The sequence below is a fragment of the Lepus europaeus genome, chromosome 16 (assembly GCF_033115175.1).
Source record: "Lepus europaeus isolate LE1 chromosome 16, mLepTim1.pri, whole genome shotgun sequence".
In the NCBI taxonomy this organism is placed as follows: domain Eukaryota; kingdom Metazoa; phylum Chordata; class Mammalia; order Lagomorpha; family Leporidae; genus Lepus; species Lepus europaeus.
The window spans coordinates 81,089,672-81,105,362 of NC_084842.1; the positions used below are offsets into that span (position 1 = coordinate 81,089,672).

Sequence of the window (15,691 nt, forward strand, 5' to 3'; positions counted from 1 at the left end):
ATAGAACATGGCACACTAATAGGAAATCCAACTTCCAAAATTCCATCAAGATGTACCTGTTCCCGTCCTTTCCCTCCCAACTTGAAGTAGAGAGAAAGCAAGGAAAGGCCAGGCTCCCTTTCCAGCTGGGAGGGGCCTTCTAATAGGCCTGGGGCTGCTCTGCTACTTTGTATCACCTACTAGAACCCAGTAAACTGGATATTCTTCATGCCCTCTCAGAAGGGAGGGATGTTCCAGGGCTGAGAAGAGCAAAGTTTAACCTGGGTCTGGAATGAAGCCTGGATCACTAACCAGCAGTCAACAGAGGGTCGCAGGTCCAGCACTGTGGTCACATTCGCAAGGGTGAGAAACAACACTCGGCTTGACTCTCTGAGTCTCCCACACTCAGCATGCAGATCAGGCCACTGATGGGGTGAAGGGGCTCCCACAGCCCCTGGCATTCCTTGTCCTCACCTATCAATAAGTGCTTCGTAAGTGGTTATTTTTCCATGATGTGAGTCTTTTGTCTGAGGATAGTCCTACATTATTACAGCAGATCAGAAACCGGAATCAATTTTGGAAATGGGGCTTCCTTATAGAGCAGCCCCATTTCATTTGCAGAATGAAGATGTCCACACTGACCAGGAAAATAAAAGAAGTACCTGTCAGCCGACTGGGTATGAACAGGGTGTCTTTTTCCTTCTGCAGCCAGCGGTGGACGCTTTCATACTCCGCCGGTCTGATGGCCACAAAATCGTCAGCCAGGTGCTCTAAGCCCAGCAGGAGGTCCTCGGCCTCCCTACCATCAGGCAGCTCTTCCTCATCCTGAACAACATTGCAAGTAACAAGAAAAAAATCAGGTGAGATTCTGTTTACCTAGAGAAAGCATTGCCATACTAAACTCTTCAAACTTAATTTATCCAATAACTCTTTTCATATTTATTAATTGGACCTTCACCGATTTTTTTTCTGTTCTACATACCTGGAAGATACTGAAATCAAAGAGAGCTGAACCAGAGGAGATGTGGTAAGCAAAATGATTGAAATCCCAACAAATCTGGCCTCCTTTGTTGGTGCTTATTTTTTGATGCTAAAGAACTAGGCTTATATGTAACGTGGATGTAGCCTTCCCTTGGGCATCCACTTAGGGGCAAGGGCACCATGGTGCACACTGCTCAGATTGCCTGGGTTTGAATCCCTGCTTCACCTCATACAGCCTGGTGGGCTCGATGAACTTATGTAACCTACTCATCCTCACTGTCCTCAATTGTGAGATGCTGATACTAACTGAGCTTATCTTAGGACTTTCCATGCAGTAGAAATCCTAAACCAGGGTTTTAAAATCACAGGAGTTAGCTGAAGTATGCTCCTTTTGAGTGCTTTCCAAACTTTTTCTCCTTCTCTTTTTCTTCTTCCTCCTCTGCTTCTCTTTGTCTTTCTCTTTCTCCTTTCCTTCTCATAAACATTTAAACCTGCTGTCCATTGATGGGTCACTTCTTTGAAAATCCTTCAGAGACTTCCTTGTAAGCACAGACAGTGGGGGTAGCCTCGCTGCCCATCTCCCGTTTCCTCCACAAATACACAAAGCAGCAGGTGGAAGATGTTTCTCCATGGAAACAAGACTCAGCAGAAAGCGAAGACGGAGAATGCTCCAAACATCAGAGAAGTGGGAGGGGAAAGATAGCAGGGTTGATAGCTGTGTGTAATCTTTCTTGTGGGCAGCAAAGGAGGACTGAGAAAAGCTGCCCAGGAGACAGAAAAGGGAAGGCAGTGGAAGGGCTTCCAGAAACCTAACACTTGTTCAGAAAGACTAAATACACCTCAAGTATGAAAATACTGACCAAGGGTCTGGGCAGACCGGAACCTGCACCACAGGAAAGAGGAGGAAGGGGCTTCGATGTGTGCCTGACTTAAGATGCAGTTTTTGGAATCCTCGTGCCTGGGGAAGTGACACGGTGAAAGGAGGAGAGAGGTGGCCCTTGGGAGGAAGAGTCCCGACTGCAGAAGTTGCCCACAAACTGGTACTTGTGCCTGCTGTCGCAGAGCCCAGTTCCCTCCCTTTGTGAGTGCCTGCACTTGGTGACATGTCCTAACCAGCAGAGGAGGGACGTGAGCCTTAGACTAGGTCATTAAAGGCTTTGTGGCTTCCTCCTTGAGTTCTCTCTCAGATGCCTGCTGTGGGGGAAGCTGGCTCTCACGAGAGGACTCTGAGGCATGACATGGCGAGGGTGGATGAGCTGTGTTGGGAGCAGATCCTCCAGTCTCAGCCACACCTCCAGCTGCCTGCTTTCTTGGCCATCTTGTCTGCAACTTCATGAGAGATCTTCAGCCGGAACAAGTTGGGTATTGGTTTGTAAACAAAGAAGAAGCTGAAATATTCCCAAGCTTCCAGAGTCCTGGGTCATAATATCCACCTTTCATGAGAGGAGATTATAAATTAAACACAGAAATATGCCAACTGTGCAAATTCTAGAAGGTTCTGACATGTCTGCCTTTTTTATTTAATGTGGTAGAATATATACAAGACTTGCCACCGTAACCATTTTAAGGGTATAATTCAGTGGCATTAGGCACACTTATTATTGTGTTGCCATCCCCACTATCCATATGTAGAAGTTCTTCGTCTTCGCAACTGAAGTTCTGTTCCATTCATCAAGATCTCCCGCTTGTCTCCACGGTTTGATTACTATAGCTTCCTCATTAAGTGAGATCACACAATATTTGTCTTTCTGTGACTCACTGATTTAGCATAATGTCTTCAAAGTACATCTGTCTGTGTTGCAGCATGTCAGAATTTCACCCTTGGTGAGAATGAATAATATTCCATTAGACAGATACATATTACATTTTGTTTATCTTTTCGCCTGTCAAACTCTTGGGTTGTTTCTGCCTTTGGGTATAAGTGAATGATACTGCTGTGAACGCTGGTTCATAGCACAAATACCTGCTCAGGTCTTGTTTTCAGTCCCTTTGAGTATATACCCAGAGAGGAGTTACTCCATCACATGGAAATTCTGGGTTAAGGTCTGAAGAACCCTCCAACTGCTTCTCATAGCAGCTCCAGCATTTTCCATGCCCACTAGCAAGGTATGAAGTCCAATTTCTCTACATTTTCCCCAACGCTTTTTCCTGTTTTTCTTTTTTAATATATAATGGACACAAAGTAGTATTTCATTGTGGTTTTGATTTGCATTTTCCTAATAATTCATGACATTAAGCATCTTGTCCTGTGCTTATTGGCCATTTGTATATCTTCTTCAGAATAATGTCTATTTAAGACCTGTACCTATGTTTTAATGTTTGGTGTACCTTCCTTTAATCTCACATACACCACCACCAATTACAGAATCTGGGAGACAGTGAGGCTTCATTTGCCCTGCTGAGGCAAACACTTAGCCTGTGAAGTGGATACTAATCGCTGTATGACATCTAGCAAGAAAAATCTAGAAGCCACATTGTTCTATTTTTTTTTTCCCCCTCCCACGGGTGTGATGGGCACATTTAATCAAGACCTTTACAGGCCGGACTGCAGCTCACTAGGCTAATCCTTCGCCTGCGGCACTGGCACCCCGGGTTCTAGTCCCGGTCGGGGCACTAGATTCTGTCCTGGTTGCTCCTCTTCCAGTCCAGCTCTCTGCTGTGGCCCGGGAGGGCAGTGGAGGATGGCCCAGGTCCTTGGGCTCTGCACCCGCATGGGAGACCAGGAGAAGCACCTGGCTCCTGGCTTTGGATCAGCGCAGCGTGCCGGCCACAACACACAGGCAGTAGCAACCACTTGCGGGGTGAACCAATGGAAAAAGGAAGACCTTTCTCTCTGTGTCTCCCACTGTCAAAACTGTCAAAAAAAAAAAAAAAAAAACACCAAAAAAACACACACACAAAAAACCAAGGCCTTTACTGTCCCAAGTGTGGGATAGAATCAGGGGTATGGGAAGTGATGTGAATCTGGTTCTGCCCACTCAGGAGTAATCCTGCTGCTTTCCACTACAACACGGGTGACTCTTCCCATGGGGTGCTGGACGTGTTCCCCTTGCTAGGAGGACAGCACGGTCATCTCCCTCACAGTCCACCCCCCATCATGGCCATCATCAGAGTAACCGCTGTTGGGTTTACTTGTTGTCCAGGTGCCCCTGCCTCTTGATCAGCTCCATCTCTGGTTTTCGCTCCTGCTTTTTCCTCTTCTCTCCTTTCTTCTTCGGGTTCTGGGTCAAAGTTGAAAGTAAAGAAGTTGTAGGCTTCCTCTGGAGAAGGGAAGCCAGGTGGGGCCTAAGGAGAAGGAGAGGCAACAGCACTGTCAGGTTGACTCAAACCGAAAAGAGCTCTGCACAAGCAGCCCACAGCTGGCGCCCACCGGTGGTGGCAGGCACACCCTGCACCTCCTAAGCCTATCATCTTTGCTCGAGCTACAAGATCACTGGTAATGAACTTTAACAACTGCCATGACAGTTGGAGGCCTCCTTTAATAGCTGGCTAATTACTCTTTAAGAAAGCAATTATTTACATCCCAGTAAGCAATACATCTATTCTTTACATCAGTAAAATCTTTAGAAAATATGATTATAATGCAAACAAGTGGATTCATTGTTTTGTATGCAAATTCTGAGTTTTTTTCCCCAATTTTAAAAAATACAAGACTTACTAATTTTTTTAAAGTGACTTTTTGTTTGTTTTGGTTCTTCCTTAGTACCCTCCTGTCTCCCACAACAAAAGCTGGTGCGAATTCAGAGTTGAATGGATGTCCCCATCACTAACATTTCTTGCCCTTCTGTGTGTCCTACCCCCATCCTCAAATCAGACCTTATTCTAATCTTTCCAGGTAGATTCTAATATTTTGAAACTAAGACTCAATTCTCCACACTTTGTTTTGTCATCTCTTGCTGGATACTTTTGAGAAACACATATGGAAAACCATGATTTTAAAGGAATTTCCCACCTGAGGTTTAGACTTGATTTTTCGTGCTGAATCACGGAACTTTACTCTTGAATAATTTTGGGAATCATCTTCTTGCTGAGTCCTTTGTACCTCTTTACCTGGCTGTATGAGTAGGAATAGGATAGACAAACCATTTAAACCAAGGAACTAACGATGTTCTAAAATGAAGAGTAACACCCACCCTCCCCAGCTTTACCTTCTGACCAGTGATGCCTCTCCTCATTCCTAAGGAATCAAAGTCTAACACATTTCACGTATATTTGAAGGTTAATGTTTAATGCTACTGTTTTCTTCTGTAACTCTGTCTCTATCAAGACTAAACATATGTAAGATTTTAGATTAAGTAAACCCCAAAATGGAATGTTATTTCAAGCTGTAGATCAACAGATTATCTACTTCACAGAGGATCATTTCTGAGCAGTCTATGAAGAAAAGCATCAACAGTGTCAGTCTGTAAACAAGCCCAGTGCACGCCATCCAGGCACAAGGCCTGTCCTCCTCACTGTCTCTGGATCTGCCATCTACGCTGGTGAGATGGCCCCACATTTTTGCTAACTTGATGTGATAATTCCCTTGCAGGTGCCCCCTTTCTTCTCTGAGAATTTATAAGTTCTGGCCCCAGCTTCTGACCCATTTGTTCTGCTAATCTACCCCCTCTAATCTAGCTACTCCCACCTTCACCAGGCATGATGCAGACACCAAGCCTTGCTTTTAAGCAATTCAAAGTCATCCCAGTAGGACTATCTAGATATTCATAACAAGAATGAGCACTCAACCTCTGGTGGAAACCTGATTGTTATTATGTGGACCAAGGTTATTTCACAGCATGGAATAATTTCTAGCCAACAGTGGTCACATGCTATACCTTCACTGGCGACCTTCAACGTAGGCATTCTAGGTCCTACTGCCCTGACTTCAAGATCATGCTTTTCACAGACCAGTCCACCCAAAATAACTCTCTCTTCTAGAATCTTATTTTCTCAGGCATATCAGGTAGTGTTTGGCCAAGTTTGGTAACTGAAACCATGTGTTCTGGAGTTTTAACTTCAACCACGTGGTTTGTGCATCAAATAAGGCAATGCACATGAACTATCAGCAACGTTTAGGCTCATTAATTGAAGCTATGATAATCACATGTTAGTTTTTTCTTCACATCTACCTTTTGTCTCCTTAGTTTGTACACACATACTTTTTTTTTTTTTTTTGACAGTCAGAGTTAGACAGTGAGAGAGAAAGAGACAGAAAGAAAGGTCTTCCTTTTTCCCTTGGTTCGCCCCCCAAGTGGCCACTACTGCTGGCTCGTTGCAGCTGGCGCGCTGCGCTGATCTGAAGCCAGGAGCCAGGTGCTTCCTCCTGGTCTCCCATGCAGGTGCAGAGCCCAAGGACCTGGGCCTCCTCCACTGTACTCCCGGGCCACAGCAGAGAGCTGTACTGGAAGAGGAGCAACCGGGACAGAATCTGGCGCCCCGACCGGGACTAGAACCCCGGGTGCCAGCACCGCAGGCAGAGATTAGCCTATTGAGCCATGGCGCCAGCCTGTACACACATACTTAACATGACTATAAATAGCTTTTAGTCTTCTAAAAACATGAGGCAAAAGTTTTTGTACAAGTGGTTGATTTTGACAAGTGATATCAAAGAACAGGAGTTGGGGATTGAAGAGAACAGGATACTAAGTCAATTCGAGAGGATTCTATTGAGCTGTGGGTGAATTTAATCCACTGGGGATCCTCTTAGAGACATGCAAAATGCCTCTCAGAGTTGTCCACCTGATATGGAAGAGGAAGATATGTGCCAAAGGGGGACATCAACCAAAGGCTTGTTCCCAAGTGGTCAATGGGTGCCCCGTGAGTGTTAGCCCCTGTTTCACATATGTATTAGAAAGGTGGAATGAGTCTCCATGGGTCTGGAGAGGAAGGAATTCCCCTGGGATGAAAACTACTGCTACTGGGGACAGTAAAGGCAATCTGGTACTATAAAATTACACCTGTGTGCACTGAGATGTCCAGCAGTGGCCAGAATAAAAATGAGGGTGTACAGTGTCAGGGAACAGTCTGAGGAAAAATGGCAGAGGAAATTACACAAATTAGAGGGACATGGTGGACCTATGTGGAGGGTGTGGACACTTACAACTCAGGACTCCAGCAGCCGAGAACCTAAACACCAGCATTGGAGAGTGAGGGGAGAACAGACTGCAGCAACCCAAGCCACTGGTGCTAAAGCTGCAGGAAGAGCCTAGAGGGAACCCAGCTTGGAGCCCTGTGGGGGTAGTGCACCTGCCAGACGAGAGGGAAAAAAGAAAAAAGGAAGGACATGTTTCTCTTCCCAGATCACTTTACAACAGCATCCTGTAACAAGCTGACAGAGTGGGCACCATTTTGGACATACGTAACAGCTGTACCAGCTTGTGTCTGTGCCCAGCAACCAGCTGAGTTGCTGACTCTAGTGGGGAGAACTAACAGGGAGCTGGGAGCTCATGAATGTGAGAGGCTTCTGTGCCGGGACTGTGAAGAAAACTGAAGCTATGTGGGAGGACTCAGAGTGTGGCTGGGACTTCAGGCAGTCACTGTGGGAGACTCCACACGTTCAGGGCTTCCTGGTTACCTGGTGAGGAACATTGTTGGGGAATCTGAATTTATACTGAGGATTGCACAGATCCTTTGTGTGGTCCCTGGGGCAGAGCAGACGAATATTATACCCACTGGGGCTAGTGCTCAGGCACTGGTCTCATTTGAAGAGAGCAGCTCAGCTGAGAATAAACTTCCCTTCTGATTAAGAAAAATTTTTACTTTGCCAAACCTGGGTGTCACCTTAGACACCCCCCTCATCCTGGGAAACTGAAGTTCCCTGGCCACACCCACTATAATATCTAGATATTCACTGAAAGCAGACATTCCTCTCATCTACAGAGGCACAGTACAAAGATGAAAGCCAGCACAGCAAAAAAAAAAAAAGACAAAAACAAAAACAAAAAACAAAACAAAAAACCGAGTATCTCCACAAATGCTGAACAATAAATGCACCACTTCAAGAAACAAGAATAAGGAAGATAACAGGCTGCCCCCAAAAGAACACAACACTTCAATACTACATTTTGAAGATGATGAGATGGAAGAAATGCCAGAAATGGAATTCAAAAAACTGATCATAAGATTACACAGTACTCAGAAGCAAAAACACAAATTACTGAAACACATGCAGGACATGAAAGAATCTCTCCCATGAAACTGAGATCTTAAAGAGATATCAAAATGAAATGAAGAATTCAATAGAACAAATTAAAAATGCAGTCAAAAGCTTTAACAAAAGAATTGGTGAAGCAGAAGAAAGAACATCAGACATAGAAGAAAGCACAGGAAATTATACAGTGAAACCAAAAACAAGAAAAAGAAATTAGAAAACTAAAAAATGCTGTTGGGAATCTACAGAATACTATCAAGTGACCCAACATACAGATTCTAGGAATTCCCAAAGGCATGGAAAGAGAGAAATTATTAGAAGGTGGTCTTTTTAGTGAAATAATAACAGAAAACTTCCCTAATTGGGAGAAAGAAAGGGACATCGAAGTACAGGAAGCACACAGAACTCCTGATAGATATGACCAGAAAAGATCTTCACCACGACACATTGTAATCAAATTCACCACCATAGAATAAAGTGTGCAGGAGAGAAACACCACATTACTTTCAGAGAATCTCCAGTTAGACTCGCAGAAGACTTCTCATCAGAAATCCTACATGATAGGAATGAATGGCGAGATATATTTCAAGTCTTAAATGAAAAAAAAAAAAAAAAACCTGTCAACCCAGAATACTGTACCCTGCAAAGCTCTGATTTATGGATGAAGGTGAAATAAAGACCTTCCATAAAAAACAGAAATTGAAAGAATTTGTACCATCCGTCCAGCTGTGCAGATGTTAAGGATGTACTGCACACAGAAACACAGAAAGATGGTCATCACTACAAAAGAAGGTAAAGGAATAAAATCCCCCAGTAAAAGTTCAAAGGAAAGTCAAAGTAAAAAAAAAAAAAAAGAATATTTTTGGAAAAATGGCAGGGCAAAGTCATTATTTATCAATAGTCACCTTGAATGTAAATGGCCTCAACTCTCCAGTTAAAAGACACAGACTGGCTGAATGGATTAAGATACAAAACCCAACTATTTGCTGTCTACAAGAAACACATCTCACCAAAAAGTGCATGTAGACTGAAAGTGAGAGGATAGAAAAAGATACTCCATGCCAACAGAAACCAAAAAAGAGCTGGGGTAGCCATCCTAAGATAAGACACAATAGACTTCAACACAAAAAGTATTAAGAGACAAAGAAGGGTACTATGTAATGATTAAGGGATCAATTCAAAAAGAAGATGTAACTATCATAAACATATAGGCACCTGGATATTTAAAAGAAATGTTAAGAGATATAAAGGGAGACACAGACTCCAATACAATAGGAATGGGGAACTTCAATACCCCATTTTCAGCAATGGACAAATCAATCAGACAGAAATCACCAAGGAAACAGCAGATTTAACTGACGCTATAGACCAAATGGACCTAACAGATATTTAAAGAACTTTCCACCTCACAGTTGCAGAAAACACATTCTTCTCACCAGTGCATGGAACTTTCTCAAGGATTTACCACATACTAGGCAATAAAGTCTCAGTAAATTTAAAAAAAAAAAATTGAAATCATACCATGCATATTTTCAGACCAGGATGGAGAAAAGCTGGAAATCAGCAACTCAAGATTCTCTAGAGCATATGCAAACACATGGAGACTGAACAACATGCTCCTGAATGAAGAGTGGGTCATAGAAGTAATCAAAAGAGAAATAAAAAAATTTCTGGAAACAAATGAAGATGACATCACAACATATCAAAACTTTCGAAAAAGCAGTGTTAAGAAGAAAGTTTATAGCAATTGGTGCCTACATCAAGAAATTGGAAAGGCATCAAATAAATGAGTTAGGCCAGCACCGCGGCTCAATAGGCTAATCCTCCGCCTTGTGGTGCCAGCACACCAGGTTCTATTCCCGGTTGGGGTGCCGGATTCTATCCCAGTTGCCCCTCTGCCAGGCCAGCTCTCTGCTGTGGCCAGGGAGTTCAGTATAGGATGGCCCAAGTACTTGGGCCCTGCACCCCATGGGAGACCAGGATAAGCACCTGGCTCCTGCCATTGGATCAGCGCGGTGCGCCGGCTGCAGTGCGCTGGCCGCAGCGGCCATTGGAGGGTGAACCAACAGCAAAAGGAAGACCTTTCTCTCTGTCTCTTTCTCTCACTGTCCACTCTGCCTGTCAAAAAAATAAATAAATAATTGAGCTATCAAAGCATCACAAAGATCTAGAAAAACAACAGTAAACCAAATGCATAACTAGTAGGAGAAGCGAAATAATTAAAATTAGAGAAGAAATCAACAAATTTAATAAAAAATATGAAAGATCAGCAATACGAAGAGCTGTTTTTTTTTTGTTGTTGTTGAACAAAATTGACACACCATTGGCCTACTAACCAAAACACAGAGAGCAAAGACCCAAATCAATAAAATTGGAGATGAACAAGGATATATAACAGACATAATAGAAATAAAAAGAATCATCAGAAATTACTACAAAGAGCTGTATGCCAACAAATCAGAAAACCTAGAAGAAATGGATAGATTCCTGGACACATACAACCTTCCTAAATTGAGCCATGAAGACATAGAAAACCTAAACAGACCCATAACCAAGATGGAAACTGAATCAGTAATAAAGGCCCTCCCAACAAAGAAAAGCCCAGGACCAGATGGATTCACTCCTGAATTCTACCAGGCATTTAAAGAAGAAATAACTCCAATTCTTCTCAAGTTATTCAAAACAATTGTAAGGCAGGGAGTCTCCCCAAATTCTTCCTATGAAGCCAGCATCATGGTAATTCCTAATCCTAAAAACAATGCAACAGAGAAAGAGAATTACAGACCAATCTCCCTGATGAACATAGATGCAAAAATCTTCAACAAAGTCCTGGTCAATCAAATCCAACTACACATCAGAACGATCATTCACCCAGACCAAGTGGGATTTATTCCCGGTATGCACAGATGGCTCAACATTAGCAAATCAATGTGATACATCACATTAACAAACTGCTGAGCAAAAACCACATAATTATCTCAATAGATGCAGAGAAGGCATCTGATAAAATACAACACACTTTCATGATGAAAACTCTAAGCAAATTGGGTATAGAGGGAATATTCCTCAACACAATCAAGGCGATTTATGAAAAACCCATGGACAGCCATCATATTGAAAAAGGAAAAGTTGTAAGCATTCCCACAGACATCCAGAACCAGACAAGGATGCACACTCTATTTCTATTCAATATAGTACTGGAAGTTTTAGCCAGAGCCATTAGGCAAGAAAAATGTATCAAAGGGATACAAATCGGAAAGGAGAAAGTCAAACTATCCCTATTTGCAGATGATGTGATTCTATATATAGAGGATCCAAAAGACTCCAATAAGAGACTAGAAGAGTTTGGTAAACTAGCAGGCTATAAAATCAATACACAAAAACCACAGCCTTTGTATACACAGACAATGCCACAGCTGAGAAAGAACTTCTAAGATCAATCCCATTCACAATAGCTACCAAAAAAAGAATCAAAAACCTTGGAATAAACTTAAGCAAAGATGTCAAAGATCTCTACAATGAGAATTATGAAATCTTAAAGAAATAGAAAACGATACCAAAAAAATGGAAAAATCTTCTATGTTTATGGTGGATTGCAAGAATCAATATCATCAAAATGTTCATTCTTCTGAAAGCAATTTACATATTCAATGCAATACCAATCAAAATACCAAAGACATTCTTCTCAGACCTAGAGAAAATGATGCTGAAATTTATATGGAAGCACAAGAGACTTCGAATAGCTAAAACAATCTTTTATTTATTTATTTGACAAGCAGAGTTAGACAGTGAGAGAGAGATAGAGAGAAAAGTCTTCCTTTTTCTGTTGGTTCACTCCCCAAGTGGCCGCTACAGCCAGTGTGTTGCGGCTGGCATGCTAAAGCAATCTTATACATCAAAAATGAAGCCAGAGGCATCACAAAACCAGATTTCAAGACATACTACAAGTCAGTTATAATCAAAACAGCATGGTACTGGTACAGAAACAGATGGATAGACCAGTGGAACAGAATAAAAACACCAGAAATCAATCCAAACATCTAAAACCAACTTACATTTGACCAAGGAGCTAAAACCAATTCCTGAAGCAAGGACAGTTTCTTCAACAAATGGTGCTGGGAAAACTGGATTTCCACATGTAGAAGTATGAAGCAAGACCCTTACCTTACATCTCCCCCCCAAAAAATCCACTCAAAATGGATTAACGATCTAAATATATCACCCAATAACATCAATTATTAGAGAACCCTGGGGAAATCCTGTAAGACATTGGCACAGGCAAAGATTTCTTGGAAAAGACCCCAGAGGCACAGGCAGTCAAAGCCAAAATTCACAAATGGTATTACATCATATAGAGAAGTTTCTGTATGGCAAAAGAAACCCTTAGGAATGTGAAGAGGCAACTGACAGAATGGGAGAAATTGTTTGCAAATTATGCAACTGATAAAGGAGTAACAACAAGAATCTACAAAGAGATCAAGAAACTCCACAACAACAAAGCAAACAACAAATTAAGACATGATCCAAGGACTTAAGAAGACATTTTTCAAAAGAGGAAATTCAGATGACCAACAGATACATGAAAAAAATGCTCAGGATCAGTAGACATCAGGGAAATGCAAATCAAAACCACAATGAGGTTTCACCTCACCCCAGTTAGAATGGCTTTCATACAGAAATCAACAAACAACAAATGCTGGTGATAATGTGGGGGAAAAGGTACCCTACACCACTGTTGGTGGGAATGTAAACTGATAAAGCCACTATGGATAACAGTATGGAGATACCTCAGAAATCTGAATATAGAACTATCATATCATATCTCCCTCTTGGAAATTTACCCAAGGGAAATGAAACCAGTAAACAAAAGTTATCTACACCTCCATGTTTACTGCAGCTCAATTCACAATAGCTAAGACAAGGAATCAACCTAAAGGCCCATAAACGAAAGACCGGATAAAGAAATTATGGGATATGTACACTATGGAATACGACACAGAGATTAAAAAATCAAATTCAGTCATTTGCAACAAAATGGATGAGTCTGGAAAACATTATACTTAGTGAAATAAGCCAGTCAGTCCCAAATGGACAAATACCTTATGTTCTCCGTGATCTGTGACTACTAATAGAGCACATAAAATGAAATCTGTAGAAGTGAAATTGACACTTCGAGAAGAGATGACTTCAGATGCCCTTGTCTTGACTATTGAGGAACAATTTGTTTTTTCGTTTTTCCTTCATACTATTTGTTGCTCTTTTACTTAACATAGAGTTAATCATGTGTGTATCAAGTCAACTGAAAGTAGATTTCAGTAAAAAAATAAGAGTGGGAATAAGAGAGGGAGGAGGGAAGAGGAAGTTTAATTGTAAAGTTGCATAGTTCTGCATACATTCCTACGGACTTACTTCCAAGGGTACAGTTTAAAAACTTGTCATGGGAATCCAAATCCCATTAAGCTAGGTGGTAAAAATGCCATCTTACTTGTTAAAGTGATTGTATTAAGTGTTAAAATGAACATATAGATGGCATTAAATGTTAAAGTAATCATATAAATAGGATCAAGTGCCTGATAATAATATATAATTAAAAAGGAGAGAATGTTCCAATATGGGAAGCAGTTCATACAGCAGACTCATAGAATGACAATCACTTTAAGTAACATTTTGACCTCAGAATCAGCCCTTAAGGCTTCCTGGTCTGGCTGAAAAGTCCACGAGAATATTTCAGGCATGGAAAGCCAAGACACTGTGGCAAAAAAGATGTTCAACATGAAGGATCTTGTTAGTGAGACCCAGTGAAAAGAAGTGGTCAAAGAAGGATGTACTTTTTTTCTAAAGATAGGAGAGAACTTCCACTTTGCTCATGGCCTTGTCTAAACAGTGACAGAGTTTGTGGACTCAAAAGGCTTCCATAGCCTAGGCAGCTCATGTCAAGAACCTCGGGTGGTCACTGACATCATACATAAGAATATTAATTGTTAAATTAACAACAGGAGTCACTGTGCACTAACTCCCCATGCAGGACCTCTGTCCTCAATGAGCTGTATTATGAGGGTTAACTGTAAAACTAGTTCTCAAACAGTGCTTTGTGTGTGTTGTGTGTGTGTGCATGCAAAATGTTGAAATCTTAGTATAGAGTTGTTCTTCTGTGTACAAAAATGAATCTTAATGGAGAATGGGGCTGGCAAGGGGAGAGGGAGGAGTGGGAGTATAGGTGGGAGGGTGGGTATGGTGGGAAGAATAACGATTTTCCTAAAGTTGAACTTATGAAATTTGTATTCCTTAAAAAATAAATCAAAAAAGAAAGGGTTAGGCTCCATGTAGCAATATATGTATGTATAGATTAGTATTTTATTCTGTTTTCCATTTCTTTCCATACTTGGTTGGTATAATATATAAGTTTAGATAACATAATCCCACTGGTGTACTTTATTGCAGTATTCACTTTTAAAACAATACTTATGGGCTTAATAAAAAAGCTTGTAGCTTTTTTAAAAATATGAAAATTTTAAAATTATATATAAATACATTTAATGCCATTGAATTTTCTTAAAGTGATTGAGTATGCTGAATTAAATTTTAATGATATATTTTCTATAATGTATTTGTATAATCTTAAAGTAGTAATTACACTCATTTTTCAATCCAGCAATCAAACATTGGAGGCCCATCATGTATTTATCTAGGAATTCTTTCTCATCCATAAATTTGTTGTATCCTCTTAGAATGCTATGTAGACCTCTTCTAACTTGTACTAGACAATCTTGTCTCATTATTATTATATTGTAACTACAAAATATAATAGTCTTAGCCTTAACTCTTTTTTATTTGACAGGTAGAGTTATAGACAGTGAGAGAGTGAGAGAGTGAGAGAGTGAGAGAGAGAGAGAAAGGTTTTCCTTCTGTTGCTTCACTCCCCAAATGGCTGCTATGGCTGGCACTGCATCGGTTCAAAGCCAGGAGCCAGGTGCTTCCCTCTGGTCTCCCATGTGGGTGCAGGGGCCCAAGAACTTGGGCCATCCTCCACTGTCTTCCCAGGCCACAGCAGAGAGCTGGACTGGAAGAGGAGCAACCGGGACTAGAACCCGGCACCCATATGGGATGTTGGTGCCGCAGGCAGAGGATTAACCAAGTGAGCCACGGCGCCGGCCCAGCCTTAACTCTTTGTAAAACCACTAATCAATATTTTTAATTTCTTACAAGCTATACTAATCTGAATGTTCTTTATATACATCAAAGTTTTATCTATTCCTAACATTAATCCTTAATAGTACGTCCTTAATCAAGACATATGATTTCTGGGGCCAGCGCTGTGGCATAGTGGGTAAAGTTGCCGCTGGCAGTGGGTGCCAGTTTGAGACCCAGCTGTTCCTCTTCCAATCCAGCTCTCTGCTATGGCCTGGGAAAGCAGTAGAAGATGGTCTAAGTTCTTGAGTCCCTAAATCTATGTGGGAGGCCCGGAAGAAGCTCCTAGGTCCTGGCTTCAGATCAGCCCAGCTCCAGCCATTGCAGACACTTGGGGAGTGAACCAGTGGATGGAAGATTCTGTCTACCTCTGCCTTTCAAATAAATAATCTTAAAAAAAGACATAGTATT

The 15,691-nt window shown here is 41.6% G+C and overlaps 1 protein-coding gene across 5 annotated transcripts in view; it reads right to left on the reverse strand.

The window, feature by feature from the left end:
• CC2D2A (coiled-coil and C2 domain containing 2A) overlaps nt 1–15,691 on the reverse strand; it is a 150,388-nt gene that overhangs the window by 91,317 nt on the left and 43,380 nt on the right. For all 5 annotated transcript variants that reach the window (XM_062212709.1, XM_062212708.1, XM_062212705.1 and 2 more), the window contains 3 exons: nt 4,913–5,014; nt 4,093–4,245; nt 642–804 (listed from right to left, as the gene is read on the reverse strand). In XM_062212709.1, the coding sequence (XP_062068693.1) occupies nt 642–804; nt 4,093–4,245; nt 4,913–5,014 (418 nt within the window). The remainder of the gene's footprint in view (nt 1–641; nt 805–4,092; nt 4,246–4,912; nt 5,015–15,691) is intronic.